The sequence below is a fragment of the Argiope bruennichi genome, chromosome 10, assembly GCF_947563725.1.
Source record: "Argiope bruennichi chromosome 10, qqArgBrue1.1, whole genome shotgun sequence".
Classification (NCBI taxonomy): domain Eukaryota; kingdom Metazoa; phylum Arthropoda; class Arachnida; order Araneae; family Araneidae; genus Argiope; species Argiope bruennichi.
Genome location: NC_079160.1, coordinates 2,685,326 through 2,705,685, shown reverse-complemented (window position 1 = coordinate 2,705,685; position 20,360 = coordinate 2,685,326). Strand labels below are relative to the sequence as shown.

General features: G+C 29.8%; 1 protein-coding gene across 3 annotated transcripts in view; it reads right to left on the bottom strand.

Annotated features, from left to right (window-relative positions):
• Nucleotides 1-20,360, bottom strand: part of LOC129988111 (cell adhesion molecule DSCAML1-like) — a 578,154-nt gene that overhangs the window by 75,862 nt on the left and 481,932 nt on the right. For all 3 annotated transcript variants that reach the window (XM_056096237.1, XM_056096239.1, XM_056096238.1), the window contains exons 17-18: nucleotides 8,795-9,032; nucleotides 7,677-7,775 (exon numbers count right to left, since the gene is read on the bottom strand). In XM_056096237.1, coding sequence (XP_055952212.1) covers nucleotides 7,677-7,775; nucleotides 8,795-9,032 — 337 coding nt within the window. The remainder of the gene's footprint in view (nucleotides 1-7,676; nucleotides 7,776-8,794; nucleotides 9,033-20,360) is intronic.

Sequence of the window (20,360 nt, the reverse complement as noted above, 5' to 3'; positions counted from 1 at the left end):
CAAGAAAAGATTTTTATACACTTTCTTAGCATTCTAACCCAGATCCAAGAATTCATTTACTTATACACTAAATTCTCATTTCCGTATCTAAAATCAGAACTAAAAAGGAGGAGGGGTGCCATGTTGAAGTAATTATAATTTCTGAACTTCTCCAATCCAAAATATTCTAATTCTCAAGCTCACACCTAAGGCGCTTTAAATGACAGGTTATTAAAAAAACAAAAAACAAAAAGGTAATTTATGAACTAAAAAAGAATGTTATATATTTTTTAAAAGTTAATTTAAGAATTACTAGTCAATAAATTATAAGAAAGTACAAAAGCTATTCAGTAAATGATTTTATCATTTTTATTTCTACGTTATTCTTTATCCATTCAGAATAACTGTGCGCGGAATAGATATTAAAAAGAAATATTAAGAATGTTGCTTTTAACAAATACGTTTGATGAACAAAAACAGATAAAAACAGGAGAGTTAGGTAGAGGAGGTAGGGACCTGTTGTAAGAGGGGCAAGTTGTAACACGCACTTTACGCAATAATGTTTAAAATTTTTGATCAGAAATGTTATTAAACATGATTTTTATTACTGAGCCTATTAAACAAGTTACTTTGGGACTTGCTGAAACGAGTTCTGAGAAACAGTGTTCCCTTAGTGTGTACGTGTTTCCTTTTTACTAGTTAATAGTAAACAAATATTTCATAAATTCTGATTTAAGAAAAATTAATTCATCTCGTAATAAAAGTGTTTACTTATTTATTGGCTATGTATCAGATTATAAAATGCATTTTAAGTTTTTTTTATAACTGCAATATTAGTTTATTAATCAATGTAGATGTTCCAAATTATTCGACGACAAATTGGAACAAAATCTTGAAGCAAGTTTTAGTACGCGTTTCCTCGTGTCACGATTTTTGCAGTTAGATTTCCTTAGAATTTAGCATTACTTGATACCATGCCAATTATTTTATTCTTGTCAAAGTAATTCATGAACAGTTCCTGATCTAAAGACAGAAAAAAGAATTATTATTTACAAACAGAAGACTGAGTGGAAAAGAAGTACATATAGACTTACAAATCAAGAAGACGTTATCAAATCACAAAACAACGTGTCACACCAAGGTGTATATAATAGTTGCAACATACATCGGAGAAAGTAATAGAGGAAATGAAAGTGATTACAGAACAAATTATAAATTTGAACTACTTTATCTAATTATTTTCTTGCTTTAGGATGAGGAACTCTAAAAGGAAACTTGAAAGGACCTCAAAAAATTGAAATTTATATAAGTTAGCTACCGTCGAAGTCTTAGGGAAAAAAAGTATTAGAAATGTAGCTTTTATTCGATATTTGTCACGTGTCTCTGTTTTGATATATTAAAAAGACGAAGTGAAATTCTTCTTTCTATTGGATATGCTATACTAAAATTAATACATTAGTTACATCTGCGGAAAAAGAAAAAGATTTTTATTTGATGAAATGTGCGAATATTTATTTCGGATTGCTTCATTTGAAATAAGAAAGTTGGTTTATCAGAATGCTGTATATACTGGCATTCAGAATAGGCCTCTTTTCTTATATGAAATTAAAATGGATGATCAACTCTGATAAGGAAGAATGGGTGAAATACTTAACTTTCTAATCTGTCAAAGGTAACGATTTGCCATTTCTTTGCTTCAAGTCAGTTAAAGATTCACTTTTATGTTGTTTGTTTAAATGACTTTATCATTTTTTTTTTTTTGCTATAAACCACTTGATATTATTTATTGCCACTATGCCAAATAATAATAATTAGCAGATGGCTCTTATTATTTCAATTAATAAAAAATATTTTCGAAAAAAATATTTTTAACTAGTTTTTAGTTTTGTGTTTATTGTTACCAACCCCAGGAGCAGGACAAGTTGTAATAACCGATTTCTTTTCAAAAAGTATTTATTGTGGTAAAATAATTAAAATTACAAAATAAATTTTTTTTGTATATGATTAATGAATAGTTACACAATAAAAAAAGCAGATATACTCAAGAAATTAATATTTTTAAATTTTTTTTCCCCAAATATTTTTACTACGAGCTTCTAGCTCCCCTACTTTTAATTGAAATCTAGTAAAAATCTGAGATACTCTTTTAATCTTAGAGATAAGAATTGTGAGTGTCATGACCATTTCCTGTTGTTCATTCATTTTAATATAGAAGAAGAATGGAATGGATAAATAAGAAATCATAGCAGCACTTGTTTAAAGTACTACCTGATAGATGGCGACACCTAATGCTACGCTTTCCTCATAAGCAAACATTTGTATTGATTGAACAGGCCAATAATCGTTATATAAAAATATATAAATTAATGTAAACGGGTGCATATGATTTTTGCATTCTTTATTTAGAAAAGGAAAAGCTTGAGATAATGCGATTTAATCACAAAAATTTCTAAAAAATAAGCTTGTTTTACGGAACCGGAGATTTTTCCCAATAATGTATTTTTGAAACTCAACTAGGTTTGTGTTTTCATAACTGAGCCAGAATTGGGTTGAAAAAGCTGAGGATTGGAGTTGAATATTTTCATTTTATATAAAAGTGAAATTTTTAAAATTGCATAAAAATTAATTACATGAGAAATAATATTCTTTATAAATTTAGTTCATTTTTAAAGAATATTTATCCAAGAGGAACTTAGCGATAATCGAATTACTTTTTTATTCTGAATGAAAAATTAAATGGAAAACAATAAATTCATTTGTAATGCGTTTGCACGTTTGCAAACAAATCTTCAATGCAGGTTATTTCACATCTTTGCTTTCGTGCTGCCATCTAGGGGCAATAATTAGAAATTAATCTTTAAAGCTGGAGAGATATTCCATGTAGGGGATTTCACTCGAGAAATTATGCTATATTCCTGAAAATTTTTAATCTTTATAATAAACTATTGCTAAGATGCATTAAATATTGATAAAACTGTGTAGCTTTGCAACAAATATTTGTTAATACAACATTTTTTTTTTCATTCATATGGTGTAAATTTAAGGTTAGAGATGTAAGGTAAATATGCAATTATATATATTTATCACGTTATATTTTATTTCATTTCATTCATGCCTTCAGATAAGTATTACAATTTTAATCAGAAAAATTTATTAAGTGATGTTTTAAAATGTTCTAGTAGGATAAAATTTAAACAATAAAAATAATTAAACAGAAAAAAGACATTGAAAATTAAACAAAGGTAAATATGCAATTATATATATATTTATCGTGTTTTATTTTATTTCATTTCATTCATGCCTTCAAATGAGTATTACAATTTTAATCAGATAAATTTATTAAATAATGTTTTAAAATGTTCTAGTAAGATAAAACTTAAACAATAAAAATAATTAAACAGAAAAGAAACAATGAAAATTAAACAATAAAACAGGGAAATTAAATTAAATTTTAGAATATATTTTTTCGTTCTATTTGATTAGATCAGAAAAGTGGATTATCAAAACAGAGATGCTAATTCTCAAGATGACAGATGGGAATCAGTTTAAAATGATTTGATTCTTACCCTACAATAAAACAAGTTATAAGTATTTAAAATTTATAATCATAAATTTGATAATGCAGAAAAATATCATCCAAGTATCAGGAAGAAAAATTGTATACTTGAATTTAAAACTTTTTAGAAAGCAAAAAGGTAATTCACTGAAGTTACGAATGGAGAGATCTAAACATAGATTTAAAAGAAAAATGAATTCAAAAAAAAAAAAAAAAAACTTCTATGAAATAAATTTAACTTTTGGGGCTGCATCTGTTAAGAACTCAAAACAGTTAGTAAACTGTGAACATTTTATAATGTTTTGTGGAACCTGAAAGCTTAAAAGTACTAGATTCTAATGTGTAAATTGACATGCACCAATACTACATCGTATTCATACATGATAAAAAATAAAGAAAATAATTTTCATTGGTTTTCTACTTTAATATGAAAAAAAAACAATTCTAAACAACTGTATTCGAAATGTTGACAAGCGTTTTTATGATAAATTCATTTAAAAATAAATAAATAAATAAAATAATAATAATAATATTAAAACGCCTACATCTTTAGTATACCGTGCTGCCATCTAGTATGGAAACTATGCAACATTTATACGTTGAAATTATAAAATAGTAGTTGCAAAAATATTTTTTACGGAAATTCAAATACAGAACTTAGATGAAATGGAGTATTTATTATGAATACTTCTTATAGCATTATTTTTGGCAGCCGGTTTGTGGTGAATATTTTATCAGCGATATCATACTTATGACTTGAAATAATCTAATGCAGATCTAGTCAATGAGGCAAGATTACTATGTTTGTATTACGTACGTAACATCTTGCCGACTTGTTAGCATCTGCTCACTTTTCGCCTACTCCAGAATTTATGGATGATATTTACTCATTAGTGCAGTATTCAGTTCGATTCCTTCTGCTTTATAGTAAGTGTATTTTTTAGATTTTAAATTTTATTGTATTTCTGATAGGTATTTTGATGTCTGTAGGTAAGCTCATTTTTAGAGATAAGCAAGTTAAAAGTATTATCAATAAAAACAAAATTTTGAGCTTTTTCACATTGAAAACAATTTTGATTTTGAAACTTTAAACAGTATGTAATAGCAATCTAAAATAAATTGTGTTTGTTATTTAAATCATTCGTTATTAGTAATATGAAATAGTAGCAATTCATAACCACAAGTAAAACGATTAGATATCTCGGACTCGTCACCGCAGTTCGCATTTTTCATTCTTTTTGTCTTTGTAAGTTTCACTTCTCAACCAGTCCCTCAGGAATGCTCCATCATTTTAAACACTTTTATTGCATCTGGAGCACTTGAAAAGGAAGCGTTCAGTACTATAAAACCGAGAAAGATTTTCTCGGAAGAATGATTGAGAAAGTATTCCATTTAGAATTAGGTTGAGATAGGATAACATCATGGATCGTAAGGCGCGTTTATACCTTCCGCAGCAAATACGAAACCTGAGCATATCAGAGCTTAGCAGGTCTTACTCCAAAGGTTGCCGTCCTCAATGCTTCTGTCTGTTTAATGAATATTTAAACCACTCATTTTTAATTTAGAAATGGATACTATTTTAGTACTCTTAAAGGAGCCAGTTTGAGCTATTGCGATGCTCATGAGATGCTCGCATTTCATTTCAGTCAATGGGTAGCAAGACCATTCGTATCTCATTGCAGTGACTTTCTTTTTCGTAATTTACAAAGAGAATGTAACTTATTTATCGGTCGGGAAAACCAAAATCTAATAGCAAGAAGAGAGTTGCAGCTCCCGTAAGCTAGAAAACTGGAAAACCCAAAAGTATAAGACTGCAAAATGGAATGGACACAATCATGACTCTACCTGCAATAGTGTCGCATTGACATTATATACACGGCTTTGTACCGTACATTTAAAAGCATAAATTGTTTAACTTATCAACCCAAGTTATGTATTTTTTGCTTTTTTTTTATTATAACATTGCAATATAATTATTCAATCTAACTCTTATTTGTTTGTTTGTTTTATTCTGAATAAAGTACAGTCGTTTTCGTCTGGGTATAAAAAGCGCTTGATCTTCGGTACTTTTAAGGAATAAAGGTTTATCAAAAATGACGCCATTGCCCTTTCCCCACCGGAGCGGTTTCGTCGAGAAAGTACGATATGATATCTATAAAACTGATAAGCTGAAACGAATAAACTCCGACGTTTCTTTGCGTGCCAGTTATTTTTGACCAATCGCTTTCATGAAATGAGTGGAAATGAAAATGGCATAAATATAAGAAACGTCATTATCACAGGAAGCGGGAACTTGACGGCAAGTTCTTTGAAGTGATAGACTTTTGGCGATTAATTATATTTTAAATAAAATAAAACCTTTGTTGTATAGAATTTATTTATTATAAAAAATCCCATTCATTTCGATTATTTAACATAAAACATAGATCAAAATAAGGAAAAATAATAGCATTTCATTAAATCCTCTTTTACAGGATGAGGCGCATATAATTCCACCACTTCATAGGTTCAAAATTAATATCAAGCATCAAATAACATTTTTTATTTATAAAATAATTTATTCACTCATAATAAAATAACACTCCATTATAAAGAAAAATTCATTGCATCACACAATACGCCAACATTAATCACAGCAGCATACACAACTTACTGATTCATTTTCATTTGTATAGTTTTTCCCACTTATTTGCGCATTTCCCATAGGCGCATGTCATTGCCAACAGAATGAAAAACTTTAGATAAAATATTAAATGGGAAGTATGGCAATGAGTAATCAACTTTTTGAGGTGGGTTAAAATTTATCCTACAAAGCATAAAAAGCTAAGCAAAAGGTTGGACAGTTTTAAACCCAGCTCGCCCCAAAGAGTGAAGCTAGCATCCTGAAGCTTTTAAAACAAGGAATTCTGTAAAATATGGAGGTTAGATCCAAAGATATTTGTGGCTAGTAGTAAACGCGTCTTAATACCCTTCATTATTGTTAATCTCAATATAGTGGTAGACTGAACAAACTTATCATAAGGTAATAAAGTAAATGCGATAGACTTCTCTCGAACTTCGTTGACATTAGCCACTGAAATAATAATCGATTCTGAGTTTCCTCCAGACAAAACTTATCATAATTATTTGTGATGACTCAATTACCTCTACTAAAAAAAAACACCTGTTAATGAGTAGGTGATTGTTGAATAGTCAGAAGCGGCCTTAACCAAATACTTGATCACATAAGAAAACCTTTGTGAGTTGGATACTTTTCACTTTAATCATTTCAATTTCATTAAAATTGCTTTTATATTGTACTTTGCGATTAAAAGACAACCGTCCGTTTTTTTAATCTGTTGTGAATGTTCAATTGGCAGCTTCGGAAGCTTAGTAATTTGCTTGCAAATGAAGGCGATAATGTTTTACCACATTTCTGTGCGGGCCAATAATCTCAAGATGCAACCGCAACTTCTGAAGGAAAAATATTATTAAGATATGTGAGCATTTTTGTTTTGATGTGAGTGACGAATCTTAAGAGCTGTATTCCCTGCGCAAGATAATTTAATTAAATAGCGTGTCATCTATAGGATTATGTTGTTTAAATATGCATTATTTTTAATATATGTATCTTTTTTAAGCTGACTATTTTTTACATTTTTCAGTTTACTTTATTGAGTCAATATTAAATACAGAATGCTATGGCGTCCATTTATTCCTTTAAAATTATAAGTATGGACAGCTTAAAATAAATGTGTCATCAAGATTAAATAAATTCGCAATTTCATTTGTTCCAACAATGTACCCGTATTATATTTTAAGAGTATCTATTACTCATCATTATTTGTAGTGTTATGAGTCTTCTTATAAACATGATGGATGAATCAGTAACTATAAAATTATCCAAATGAGTTAAACTTATTTAATCTCTCAGAATTCATAACAAAATCGGAGTCACTGCATATCTCACATTCTATCCAGAACTACCTCGAAAATAGGATACGAGTGAATCCCTTTGAAGAAATGACTGAAAAAACTATAAAATATATGCTTTTGCTAATTATTGAATTTTTAAGAAGTGTCACATACATAGAATTATTACGCTTCTGTATCTGATTATAATAATTAAAAGATATATTAAAACTAAAATTGTCACTTTTACCTGAAACTGGATTTCTCGTATCGTAATTGGGGTCCCAGGCTAAATGAATCGATGATGTTGTTTTATCCATAACAGTTAAGGGCGGTGTGAGAGGTGGATCTGCAATAAAACGATTCATAGAATTATTCATAAACTTTTATAAATGATGTTGCAATAGCCATCTCTCATCCATAAATAAGATACATTCATACTGTGTTTCTTCAAGTAAATGATGAATGCAAAGAAAGAGGTTCAAATTATCATAAGTTTGCTTGTGACAATGGATAAAACAATGTTCAGTAAATTAAAAGGATTGAAAAAGTCTCTTTCATACTTTGGTATATTTTTTAAAATTATTTTCCGATTCATGCCATTTTTTTCACCGGTATATTCTTGCTCCATCTCTTGTGACAGAAATTCTGTTTTTAGTCAAGGTATCAAATTTCATGTTCGAATATTTGTTATCTAGCGCAGAAAATGACTACATTGCATATTATTTATAAGAAATGTTCACTTTTTTTACAAGAAAGAATATCCAATCAGAAAATAACGAAGGCACAGGCACAAGTGTGTCGGAGAGAAGAATAATTATGTGTATAAACAGAAACGACATGTACATAGATATGCACTATCTACGCATACATGTAAGGAACAATCTCTGAATCACCGAGGCAAATTCTGAACAGTAGATCTTGAACGGAGTTTTTCGAATGGATATGTGTGCACTTTGCCCATTGACCCAACTTTTCATCATGCCTTTTGAAATCGATTTTTCATACTCCTTCTTGCTAGAACGCTATTATGGAAATTTGTACGCTTATTTTTCTGAATGACAATGCTTTATTTTATGATTTTCAGAACTTGTCTATAAATGAATCAGTCCATTTAGTTAAATATCCATCTCGCACAAGGGGTGACATCTGGTAGCAAGTTTGAGAAAAATTGAATTTTAGATTCCATAATTGTTGGTTATAAATTAAATGCTGAAAAACAAATAAGAATTTAAATAAAAAAAAGTTAAGTTTTTTAGTACAGTTATTGTATTTATTTTCAAAAACCTTTTTTGTCTTTCTTATTGAACGTGAAACCATTAATAGAATAACTAGAAATGGCTCCAAAATCTCAAAGAAATATCTCACCGTTTTCGAGTGTTTCTACTGTCACTTCATCCGAGGGCGGACCCGCCCCTTTAGAGTTGAAGGCCTGTACCACGACGTTGTATTTGGTGTGCCTTCGTAGGCCGGTTACGTGGCACTCCTCCTTGAACTCTTCGCCGATCTCCAGCGTCTTGTACACGAAAGATTCGGGCGTCGAAGCCACCTTGTAGCCCACATAGTAGCCCTTCAGCGCGCCGTGCTGAAGTTCGGCCATTGGAGGCTGCGGAGAGAAGTCAGCATTACAAAGGCACCAAAAAACACACTGTCAAAGGTTTTTTTTTTTTTTTTTTTTTTGTAAATGAAAGTTGATATTTGATGATTTTGTGTCTGTCTTTAAATTCGTGTGTACTATTCAAATGAAAAGCCACAGGGAATGATCTTTTTAATTTTTTCTCACATACTCTCAAATAACTATTCTTGTATATTATTAAAATGGCATACCACTGGTGAACAATAGTTACGAAAGAGCAGATTAGCTTGCAGTTTTGGGCGATGAATTGCTAGGATGCAGTTAATACAAAATTACCAGAAAACAGAATTTTAATTTTGATGCTTTTTTCCGACTCATTGAAACCAAAATTTGTCACAGAACAATTATTTTAATGAAAAAAGCGCATACCAAATTTCATACCTTGCATTTAGAAAAAAGTATAGAACTTGCAAAAGTATAGAACAACAGACGGTCCATTTCGTGACGGATTTGGAGCCAAATTCGTCGTATTTTGATATTAAATTAGCGTACCAAATTTTATTCATTTTACTCTCTCCGCATCGTAGTTATTCTTATAATAAGACAGACAGATTTCCTCTGAATGAATTTCGCTCAAAATTTGATAAAATTCAATAAATTTGGAATAGAGATTGCATGCCATTTGTTCAACTCAAAGCAGTTTTCAAAGATAGATGGAGCGACACATTCCGAAACTGCGTTTTTTGGATTCACGGAGGTCCAAAACGCGGAAATTCGTCAAAATCTCAAGTTTGAATTTCTGACTGTTACAGTAAATTTTTCTTTGTATATTTCGTACACAAGAAAGTATATTTTCTTAAAAGAAGTGTTTATATTTTCGGAAGTTTTTTTTCTGTGTTATATTTTATCGATGTTATGAAGGGCATGAATAATCAATATGTATTTTATAATTAATATTCTGCTTACATCACACAGATATGCTTTTCTAAATTTTACTATTATTCTATGTATATTTATGATTTACAACTCCTGGTTCGTTGCTCATTTATGAAATTTTTGAGTCGCATTCTTGCGGTATGCTGAACTCTGTGATTTTTTTTTTTTTTTTTTTTTGCATGCATCTTTTGTTTATTTCAATGGCCTTTATGAAAGATATATATATTATTATACGTGTTATTCCAAACTTTGTATTTAATTTCTATTCTGTATTTAATAATAAAATTAAAAATTCAGATGCATTTTTTAAACAAAATAAAATGATTTAAAATTAATTTTACTATTTACAGATAGTTTTAATTGATATGCTACTTATTTTTATGCAAGGATAAATGTTTATACTTTTAATGCTTAAAAAATAATTTAATGTTTAAAGGAAACATAATTAAATATGTAACATGAATGGCTACAGATAATTTAACTTGCTTGCGTCATTTTCAAACAATTAATGTTCAAATTCTTGGATTTTAATAATAATAAATTATCAATTATAACTCAACGAAGCTACATTTATATCAGAAATGGAAGGGAGCAGCTGATATTTGTTAAATATGTAAGCAAACGTCCCCAACTGCAGTAATCAAAAGAAATAGTAGAGAGCAGGTGTTAATTTATTGAATGCGTAGGCAGATGGTTCAAAGCGTACTAAGCGTATACAAAATTCTTATTTAATCGAACATGATCAAGAAATAAATTCTTGCGAAGATAGTGTAAAAATTCAATCAATTGTACACCATCAATTGTCATCACCAAGTTTTGATAAGATGATAAGGTATACATGGTACGCTGACCAGCTTTCTGATGAAAGAGAGAGATTTTTAAATGCAAATGAAGTTTGTTTTCCCATAGATCTCTTAAAGAAACCTTGGTCTTGAGGACAATCATCTTTTATCAGTTATGCAAGATGTCGAAATATATTTTTTTTCAATATTTTTGCTATAGTTACCATTCTGGTTCTTGCATATAATTGAAAGTAAATGTATATGGGATAATTTTTTAGAAATATTGAATAATTTTTTTTGCGATATGAGTATTTATAATTATCATTATTTATATTATACTTATTACTATTGTTTAAACATTAAATTAAAATTTAAGTATTACAAAAATAAACATTTATTCTTGCATAAAAATAAGTAGCATATTAATTAAAACTATCTGTAAATAGTTAATTAAATTTAAATAATTTGTTTTGTTCTCGAAATTGACTGGCCATTGCGTTTTAATATTTTCATGAAAGAACATTCTAAATGTATACTATCATTATACTAAATCTCATCCTGATCTCAGATTTCAACCCCGTGCCCTCCCCATTTATGTTATACCACCAATGTCATATTTCTATATTGGCAGTAAAAATAACATTCAATTCATTCTTCAAATTTAGCCATTATAATTCATGTATTCTATTTTCTTATTAATCATTCGCTTTCCATTTCATGTGGTGAGTGACATCTCTCTGCTTTAGTTTCAAATTTCTGAAATATTTTATTGTTAATATTAATATTTTATTGTTAATATTTATTGTTAATAATAAATTATTGCACTTACAATTGCAACCTAAAACAAGAGAAACAGTAACAGTGGTGCCCCAAAAACTTTCTTTCATACTCTCTAATAAAGATGTTATACTAGAGAACGCCTTCTATGACACTGGAGTACAATAGTCAAGAACCTTTGACGTGAATTTAGCATTTTTACTGAATCTATTGTGTTGTCCTTGACGAGTGTTTTTGGCAATTAATCCACGGCATGCGGTAAATAGTATTCGAAAATTGATTTTGCGTTTTAGACACGTGCCAATTGATGTCAAAAATTTGACTCAGAACAAAATTACACACCAAATTCGAAACATTTAATCCATTGCATTTTAGTGATTACATGTTTCTGAAAGTACAAACTGACAGATGTTCACCCCGCTGTTGGAAGTAGTTCAAATTTTGATAGATGTCTACATTATAGACATTAAATACGCGTATCCGTCAAGTTCTCTTCTTTTTGTAATAATCATGTTAACTAGTAATAAGACAACCGCGCAGGACAGATTTCATCTAAACATATTTTGCTCAAAATCTGGAAGAAATATATAAATTTGGTGTAAAGATTGCATACTAAATTTCATCCGTCTAGCTCGAAGCGTTTTGAAATTTTTGTCAGAGACATAATGTCAAAAATGCGTCTGGAACTTGGGGATGTTCAAAAGCTCCAGTTAGAAGCTTTTGACAATTACCATTCTTCGTAAAGGAAATAGTAAGAAAAATATCAGAATTTTGGCATGGGAAAAACTATTAAAAGTTACAACCATTTCAATTTGTTAACCACTTATTTATTCGGTCTCCGTTTTGCTCTTCAGTACAAGAATTTTAACTGGAAGATATTTTATAGTTTATTGAATTTTTATTTTGCTTCTGAACCAGTTCATCCGGCCAGCTCTTCATCTAGCATTATTGATTACATATTTAGCAAAATGGTCGAGATGCAGATAAGATTTCCAATGTTCTATGAAATATTACTGATTTTTAATAATGCCAGAACCATCTTTTAGTTATTTTCTTAAACTTCAAAATGTTAGTTCAATTTCCCTTTGCATAACGGCGCTCACGCTGATCTTTCAGATCTTATTCATGACTGCCGAGAAGCTTTACAAAATACGCGCATATGCATTCATCGAAGAAAGCGATTTAAAATTATTTCAATTCCTATTTGTATTTCTCGTATCCGAAGACATAAAGAGAAAGGATTGGAATCGTCAAAAACTTTCCCCTCGATATTATCTGCACATTTCATTCTCCCCTCATTTTGAATTTGGAAACATTAAGACAGTGTGAACATATTTTCCTTCTATGAGCACAGCAGCTGAAGAAAGGTAAAGAGCTGTAGGCATGAAGTTTTTCCTTTTCACCAGTTTTTTCTTTCGAGCAAATCATCTTTTTTTCATTCAATCAATTCATTTTTCTTTTCACAAAATGTGTCGAATTTCTATCAAGTTCTGGATAAAATATGTCTATGAAAAATATGTCCACTTCAAGGCGAATACACAAAAAGCATATAAATATGTAAACAAAATTAAACATAGATATAACTTTAAAACTATAGATTTGTATCCCATTTCGGATCTAAGGGGATAAGACATCCTGAAAATACTTCATAATTCAAAAAGTACCCAATCAATATAATTAAAAGCAAAAAATAAATTTGAAGAAAAAATTTTCAAAAACTTTCAAACGTTCTTAAAACATGTGATTTTCATGTTTCTTTATCTCGTCTTTCCTTTTTATATACTTTTATTTAAATTCGAATTTTTTTTTAAATTGAAAAGCCATATATATACTTTTATTTCAAATTCTAATTCCATTCTTAATATAAACATGAAACTGAACTTGTTTAAAGTATTTAAAAATCGAATATTATGATCATTTTTTCACTCATTTTCTGATAACCAAATTTTGAAATGTCGTACATTTCCTTGTTTTCGATAGCTATATACTATTTAATATTTTCATGTGTTTACTAGCACACAAGTTATTAATTTAATCGAAATTTGATGCCGTACTAATGGCAAAAAATTGTAGTAAATTTGATTAAAAAAATCCTTTCAAGATTCCAAAATATTTATAATAATGGATTTAAAGACTAAAAGGCAATAAATAATTAAAACGAAAAAAATAATTTTTTTTAGTCTAGTAATAAAAACGTGTCGCTGAAAGCAGTTTTCATTCATTTGTTAATTTCATCTTTAATTAATTTATAAAAAAGCATTATTTTCAAATAACTTTTTTTTTCTTTCTTTCCGCTTCGCTATATTTCTTTCTGCTTTTAGGTGTTGTATGTGTATATTTGGCTCTACTGTTATCGATCTTTGCCAATTTCCTGCATTTCTACAGAGCATTTTTGAATATTTCCCTCGACCTGAAAATGATTTGTTAAAATCGACAATGCACTGGTATTAGGAAAGAGAAGGTAATATTATAACCCCTCATTCTCCAAAGTTTCTTACCCTAATGTATTTCAAAAAGAATGAATAGTAAATAAAAGATGTCAATAATCAATGAATTTATAAATTCCAAAATTGGATAGTTACTGATTTTTAACTCCAAGTAAAAGCTGCTTACTGTTGCAACTTTTTCAATGATTTTATATGCTGTCCGTAATACTTACAAACATTTCTGCATTAACAGAACATATGATATTTGATGCGGATATAAACCTTTTATTTTATGCCCGCCATACTGACAATATCCAAAGATTTCAATTAAAATATGCGAACATACAAATGACGTGACAATATATCAGCAAAATTTTATTTTAAATTCAAAGTAAATACATTGAATATTCCAAAAAAAACACTTGCTTTGTTGTAAATAATTTTTAACTTTCCATGTAGAAAACATAGCATATTTTTTTTTTACTTTTATGGTTTCGAAGATAGATATAAAAGGCAGCATTTATATAAATTATATTTGCATATGGCAGCATTATAATATTCGCTCGAATTATTATAGAATTATTCTCGCTCGAATTATTATATTTCATATTAATATTCGCTAGAATATTAACACAGTGGACATACTATGGGGGTGTAGAAATGATAGATTGTTTCCTTAACATACATTTTGAAGGTCAAATCCAAAAGAATATAGAACAACCCCAACCCAATATGCTTCCACTGCTGAAATTTGCAACCAAATTTTCGCAATTTTTTATTTTTTTTTTATTTTTTTATTAATACCATATTTTTTTTAAAATCAAAACTCAGCAATGCCAAAAAACAAATTTAAAATATCATTTTATGAAAAATTCCTCGTTATTTAGCTATTCTTAGAAAACAATGGAAATTCAGCTCGCTGCGATACTTTTCGCTTCAGTTTACCATATTCACTTATAATTTTCATTTAAACTGCTCTATATATTTGGCCTCAAAATAATGTAATATTTTGAACAATAAACATAGATTTTGCTATTTAAATGCTTGTTTAATGAATCTTTACTCATTCCAAATCAGTCAGTCTTTCGGTCTAATATTTACCGGATTACTTATTGTTTATATAAAAATACAAAAAAATATTCATTTCTAAAAGAAAAAATTAATTAACATTTTAATCAGTAGTTAGATTTTCCGAACAGCTTTCAAAAACCAATCTTTTATAACAACGTCAAAAATGAAAACGTTTCTGCCAAAGCTTAGTGAACAAAATCAGCATCTGCTAGTTGGAAATTTGATTTACTAATACATAACTGAACTAATTAGTAGATCTAGACTTATTATTTCTTTTTCCGTTTTGTTAAAAGTGTTGTATATAAAACTATTATTGTTTGAAATGACGTAAAATGAATATCATTTGGAAGAAGGGGAAAAATAAATAAAACGCATTTGTTTACGACGAGCGAAAGAATTGGAAAAGTAAGCAGACAGCAATTAAAGGAGGATTACCGTCATAAAAATGAATCGCTTCGTCGATAAAAATTGATAATCGCGCTTACGGTACGCAATTCTGCTCTTAGAATAAGTTTCTATTTTAAAAGCAATGAAGAAAAAGAAAACGTATTTTATTTAGCGAATAATAGGATAATGATGTGTTTAGATGTGTGTGTGTGTTTTTTTCATTGTAAAGCAAATAATCTTTGTCATTAATTTCCAGAAAGATTTCGGAAACACGCCGTTTTATTCATTTTTCAGTGTTTAAAGCTTGTAGTTCGAAGCAAAGTTTAAATAGCTCTTGATAAGAAATATATTTGAAAACGAATCTCTGCTTCTTAATTAAACATTCAATAAAAACGAATTAATAATGTTAAGCCCGACAATAATGAAATATAATGCTCAAAGTGCACAAAAGAAATACCGCTTAGAATCGAATCTACTCAGTCAAAGAATAATAATTTCACTCAAACAATTTGCTAGTTTCAGAAGTTGATTTTTATTCCATGGTGCATTTAATGCCGATTTTAACAGCAAAATTTCATAATATAATGAAAGAAAATCTAGAAAACAAAACTGAAGAAAGACCATCGTTGCATTTTTCCTATTGCTACAGTTGATTAAATGCAGATTATTTTAATGACAAAACATTAGCTTTATTAATAAATCTTCTCTTGCTTATAAAAAAGTGACATCTTAAGCATTTTTAAACAGAAAGAATAGTAATTAAATTCCCAAATTTATGTAGCCCAACGTTTTGTAAAATACATAGTTATAGTGCTAAGCAAATAGTGAAATATTATAATTTTTTAATTATAACACGTTTTATTATTTAAACTAATGAATATTTTCAATAAAGAAAATATATTGTTTTGATAAATTATAATTTTCTTATTTCTTTATGCCTTTAAGTAAGTGGCTAATTTTCTGAGTTTCAGTTGGTAAATTTCTACATATTCAAGAGATCAAATTAGGATAAATTTGAAAACGGTGCTTGTGCTTGTTTACTTTGTTCTCTAATGACAAAAATTGTTCAACGCATTCGATTCGTTGAGATTCAAAAATATTACGAAACGAAAAAATAAAGCTACATTCTTAAAAAGTCATGTGATTCCGGATGAATAATGGAACAAATGATCTAATACAATAAAAAACAAGATAATTATTTTCAATCAATTTATATAAACATTACTTTATTGCGTAATCAATATAAAGAATATCAGTATAATTAATATGACACAATAACACTAATGAATATATCACATATTTATTAGTATTATTGAAATTTGCACAAAGATGAAATCCATTCTTCTTTTATTGTCACCAACAGGAAGGTAAGAAATATTTGATTTTGACTATTGAAAAGATTTTTAACTCTTGAAATCGTTGCAAACGTCACGTATTCCGATTCATTCTATACCTAATGATATATTTAATTTTTATAATTTCAAAAGGCAAAGTTTAAACTCTGATGCAGTCTCAGGAACAGCTAAAATAAAGAAAATAATTTATTTATCTATAAACGTTCAGTGAAACTTTTTAATGGGAATACAATGACATTTGAAAGAGGTTTGCTTGAAGCTACTAGAGTTTTATTTCACGTTGTGGCTTTTTAAATTATGAGAAAGGATTCTAAATAGCATGGCATGAAATAATATTAAGGACGTAAACATTTTGAAATAGACTTCTCAAGTAAAACTTTTACATGTAAAATGTAAGTAAAAATTTTAGAAAAAAAGATATTAAAAAATTATTTAACTGCAATAAAAAAAGATTTTAATATATTTCTTTATTTATCATAAACCATCCATTATTTATATTTAAATGTTATATTCCAGTGCATTTTTCCCTCACTGGGCCACTTTTAAACCGCCATTTCTAAATTCGAATTCTCTGTCTTTTGTCTAGTTCACAGCCGGGTAAAAATCTAATGATGATGTCGTGTCCGCGTTACCACTGAAAGGGGGTGCAGTAGCTTCTGAGGATAAAGACCCCTGAGCACCCGAGGGCAGAAGTCTGACTTCTTGCTCATATGAAGATGAAACTCACACATTCGCTTGCACAACCCCTTTTTACAGGGGGCATATTCACACACCTCACAGATAGAACACAGAGGAAGAACAACCATGCCCGAATCGGGATTCGAATCCGAGACGCCGAGATCACGGGGAAGATAAGCTACCCCTATGCAAGAACGCCGCCGTAAAAATCTAATAGCAATAATAATAATAATAATAATAATAAAAAGAGTGCCATGTTACTGCTTATGCGTTGTAGAAGGAATCGGGATTGGTTGAAAATAAAAACATACAGACGTTTATTAAAAGATGCACGTTTGAGATAGAAAAAGTGAAAATGAAAATGTTACCCATTCGTTTATCGCTGTCTTTTCAACTTTTCCCTTTGTATTGAATAAAGCCCACATAATGGACTTAAACCTATTGAGCAAAATTAAATAAGTTATTAAGCTGCTTTGGGAAATGTTGTAGAAGTTATTGTTTTGTAATTTCTATATCATTAAAATAGCAGTACGTCAAGTACATCGTCTTTACATGAATTGATACCTCTCATTTTGGAATGATAGAGCACAGTTCTAAGAGCTGTCGGACCATTGAGAATGGATGGGCATAAATCCTAGAATTATTGACACATTCATCTGATTAAGAATTGTTTTATTTTTAATTTTCGTATTTCTCTTATCAGGTTTCTTAAATGCATTTTATAATATCATATGAATGCAAGAGTGAATCAAATATGAAACGAGACTTCATAAAATAATCTTTTTTTTTTTAAATACTAATACTCAATGGAAATGGATGCCCATTTTTTTATATCTTCTTTACAATTGACAAATTGTTTCCTACTTATTAGAAGTCTTTTTTTTTATTCTTATATGATAAAAAAAAATCAAGCTATACGAAGTGAATTTTCTAAACATTGTTTTACTTCTTCATCCAATGAAAATCTTTCCCTTCCTAAAGCTTGCTTATTAGAGAGGATCTATAGTGATAACAGTCCACTTGGTCCAAGTCTGGACTACTTCTTCTTGTGTTCTTAGTATAAGGATAATGTCCCAATGTTGTCGAATGGACAATTTATTTTTATTTTTCTTAAAATGCATTAGTTGTTTGTGATCTCATATTGTTAGGGAAAAGGAGAGAATTGAGATCAGAAAGGAATGTACAGAGTAGGTATAAAAAAATTCACCGACATATGAATCCTGAGAGGCAGATCCGTTTAACCAGTCGGAAGGAAATTTAAGATATTATTGGAATGCGTGCGCTCAAGATTTCAACGGTTTAAAACAACAGAACTCTCTCGGTTATGATCGCAGTGAAAAAATACGAACTGTTCGAATAATAACACCTATTTTTTTTCCATGCGTAAATGGATCAATGCATTATAAAAATCAGAAATGGCAATGAAACGAAAACTGCCGATGTAAATAAAGAAAATAGAATTGCAAAGAACAACACATAAAGGAGGTACACTGATGCATGTTACATAATTTACAGGGACCGAAAGTGCAAAGGCCAGTCTGAGAATACTATATACAAAGCATAGCTTTCGGAAAAATCTTAATACGCACTGTGGGAAGAATGTTCCTTCAGTCAGGCGTTCGAATACGTCAACAAGATGACACTTATAGGTCAATAGCGAGGGAAAAGCTGTTTCGTTTAAAATGTTATCGAAGGCAGCGTGAGTTTATTCATAAAATCATGAATAAAAAAAAATTGAAGAAAATAGAAGTACATGTAATGGACTAAAATTCGGACAGCCATTTGAATATTAAGATTACTGCAAATCCATTGCATATTGCAAGAAGCCTCATCCGCAGTTTGTATGCATCGAAAACCACAATACTCAGCTCATTACCTCCTTCAAATGCTACATCCTGGGGACTTTCGGAATTTTTTCATTAGACATGATAAAAATAGCAGGTGATCAATGAGGATATTATGAAGGCGTCCTTCCTTTCAATTCGGAACACCATTTCCAAGAACTGCGTTCATTGAGCAAGCGAAACTCCTTACGTTGCCGCACCGTGACATACATTTTACATGAAACTAAAATGACTGCATCGTGCGGCATCGCAATGGAACTCTCTGCACTCCTTTGGAGATATTACTTTCAAGCAAACGAAAAAGGGCTTCGTCGCAAGTGTAGGTATACAGCAATTTTGCAGGATTACATAATTCCAGAATAGCAGCAGCAAAATGTTGTTAAGGGTATCGTATGATTGCAAGATGGTGGACCACCACACGTAGAACATATGTGTCCAACAAGTGATGCAACAGTATTTTGGTAATAGAGTCATTTTCTGAAATTTTGTAGCTTCGTGGCCACCGGAATTGCATTGACTCTTTTCGATGGAATTCTAGTTCTGAGGTTATTGAAATCTGAGGTATGCGCACCCCATTCTCGAAATTTGTCAAAATTGAAAGATGCCATAAAATGTGAAGTTGTACAGATTTCTCCTTCAATGTTACATTCATCATTTTTGTCAACAATCTCTTTCAGCTAATGCACTATTATCTGCGTAGTTGGGCAAATTAGAAAAGTTTTTATTCTAACAAAAGTCTTTTTTTTTCCTTTTCCTCTCCCGTATTGTCACTAAAAATTTACAATGCCTTTTTCAAACATATGACGACAGCAAGTTTTGTCATATATATGGATTTTAGACACTCTGATCAATTTACTCTGGAAAAAAGTAAATGTTGTCATTAGAAAATATCGGAATATTTTTACCACAGCCGAGTTCCATTGTTCCGAATCCTTATAATCTCGAGCGCGCATTTCCAAATGACAATATGTGTAATTTACTTTCGATTAGTTAAGCGGATGAGTTGCTAGAAGTTCATGCATCTGCGGTCTTTTGTGTGTATGCTTGATCACTCTGTATTTTCTACCAAGTGCTGCTTTAACTTTCTCCAAAAGTTTCCAGT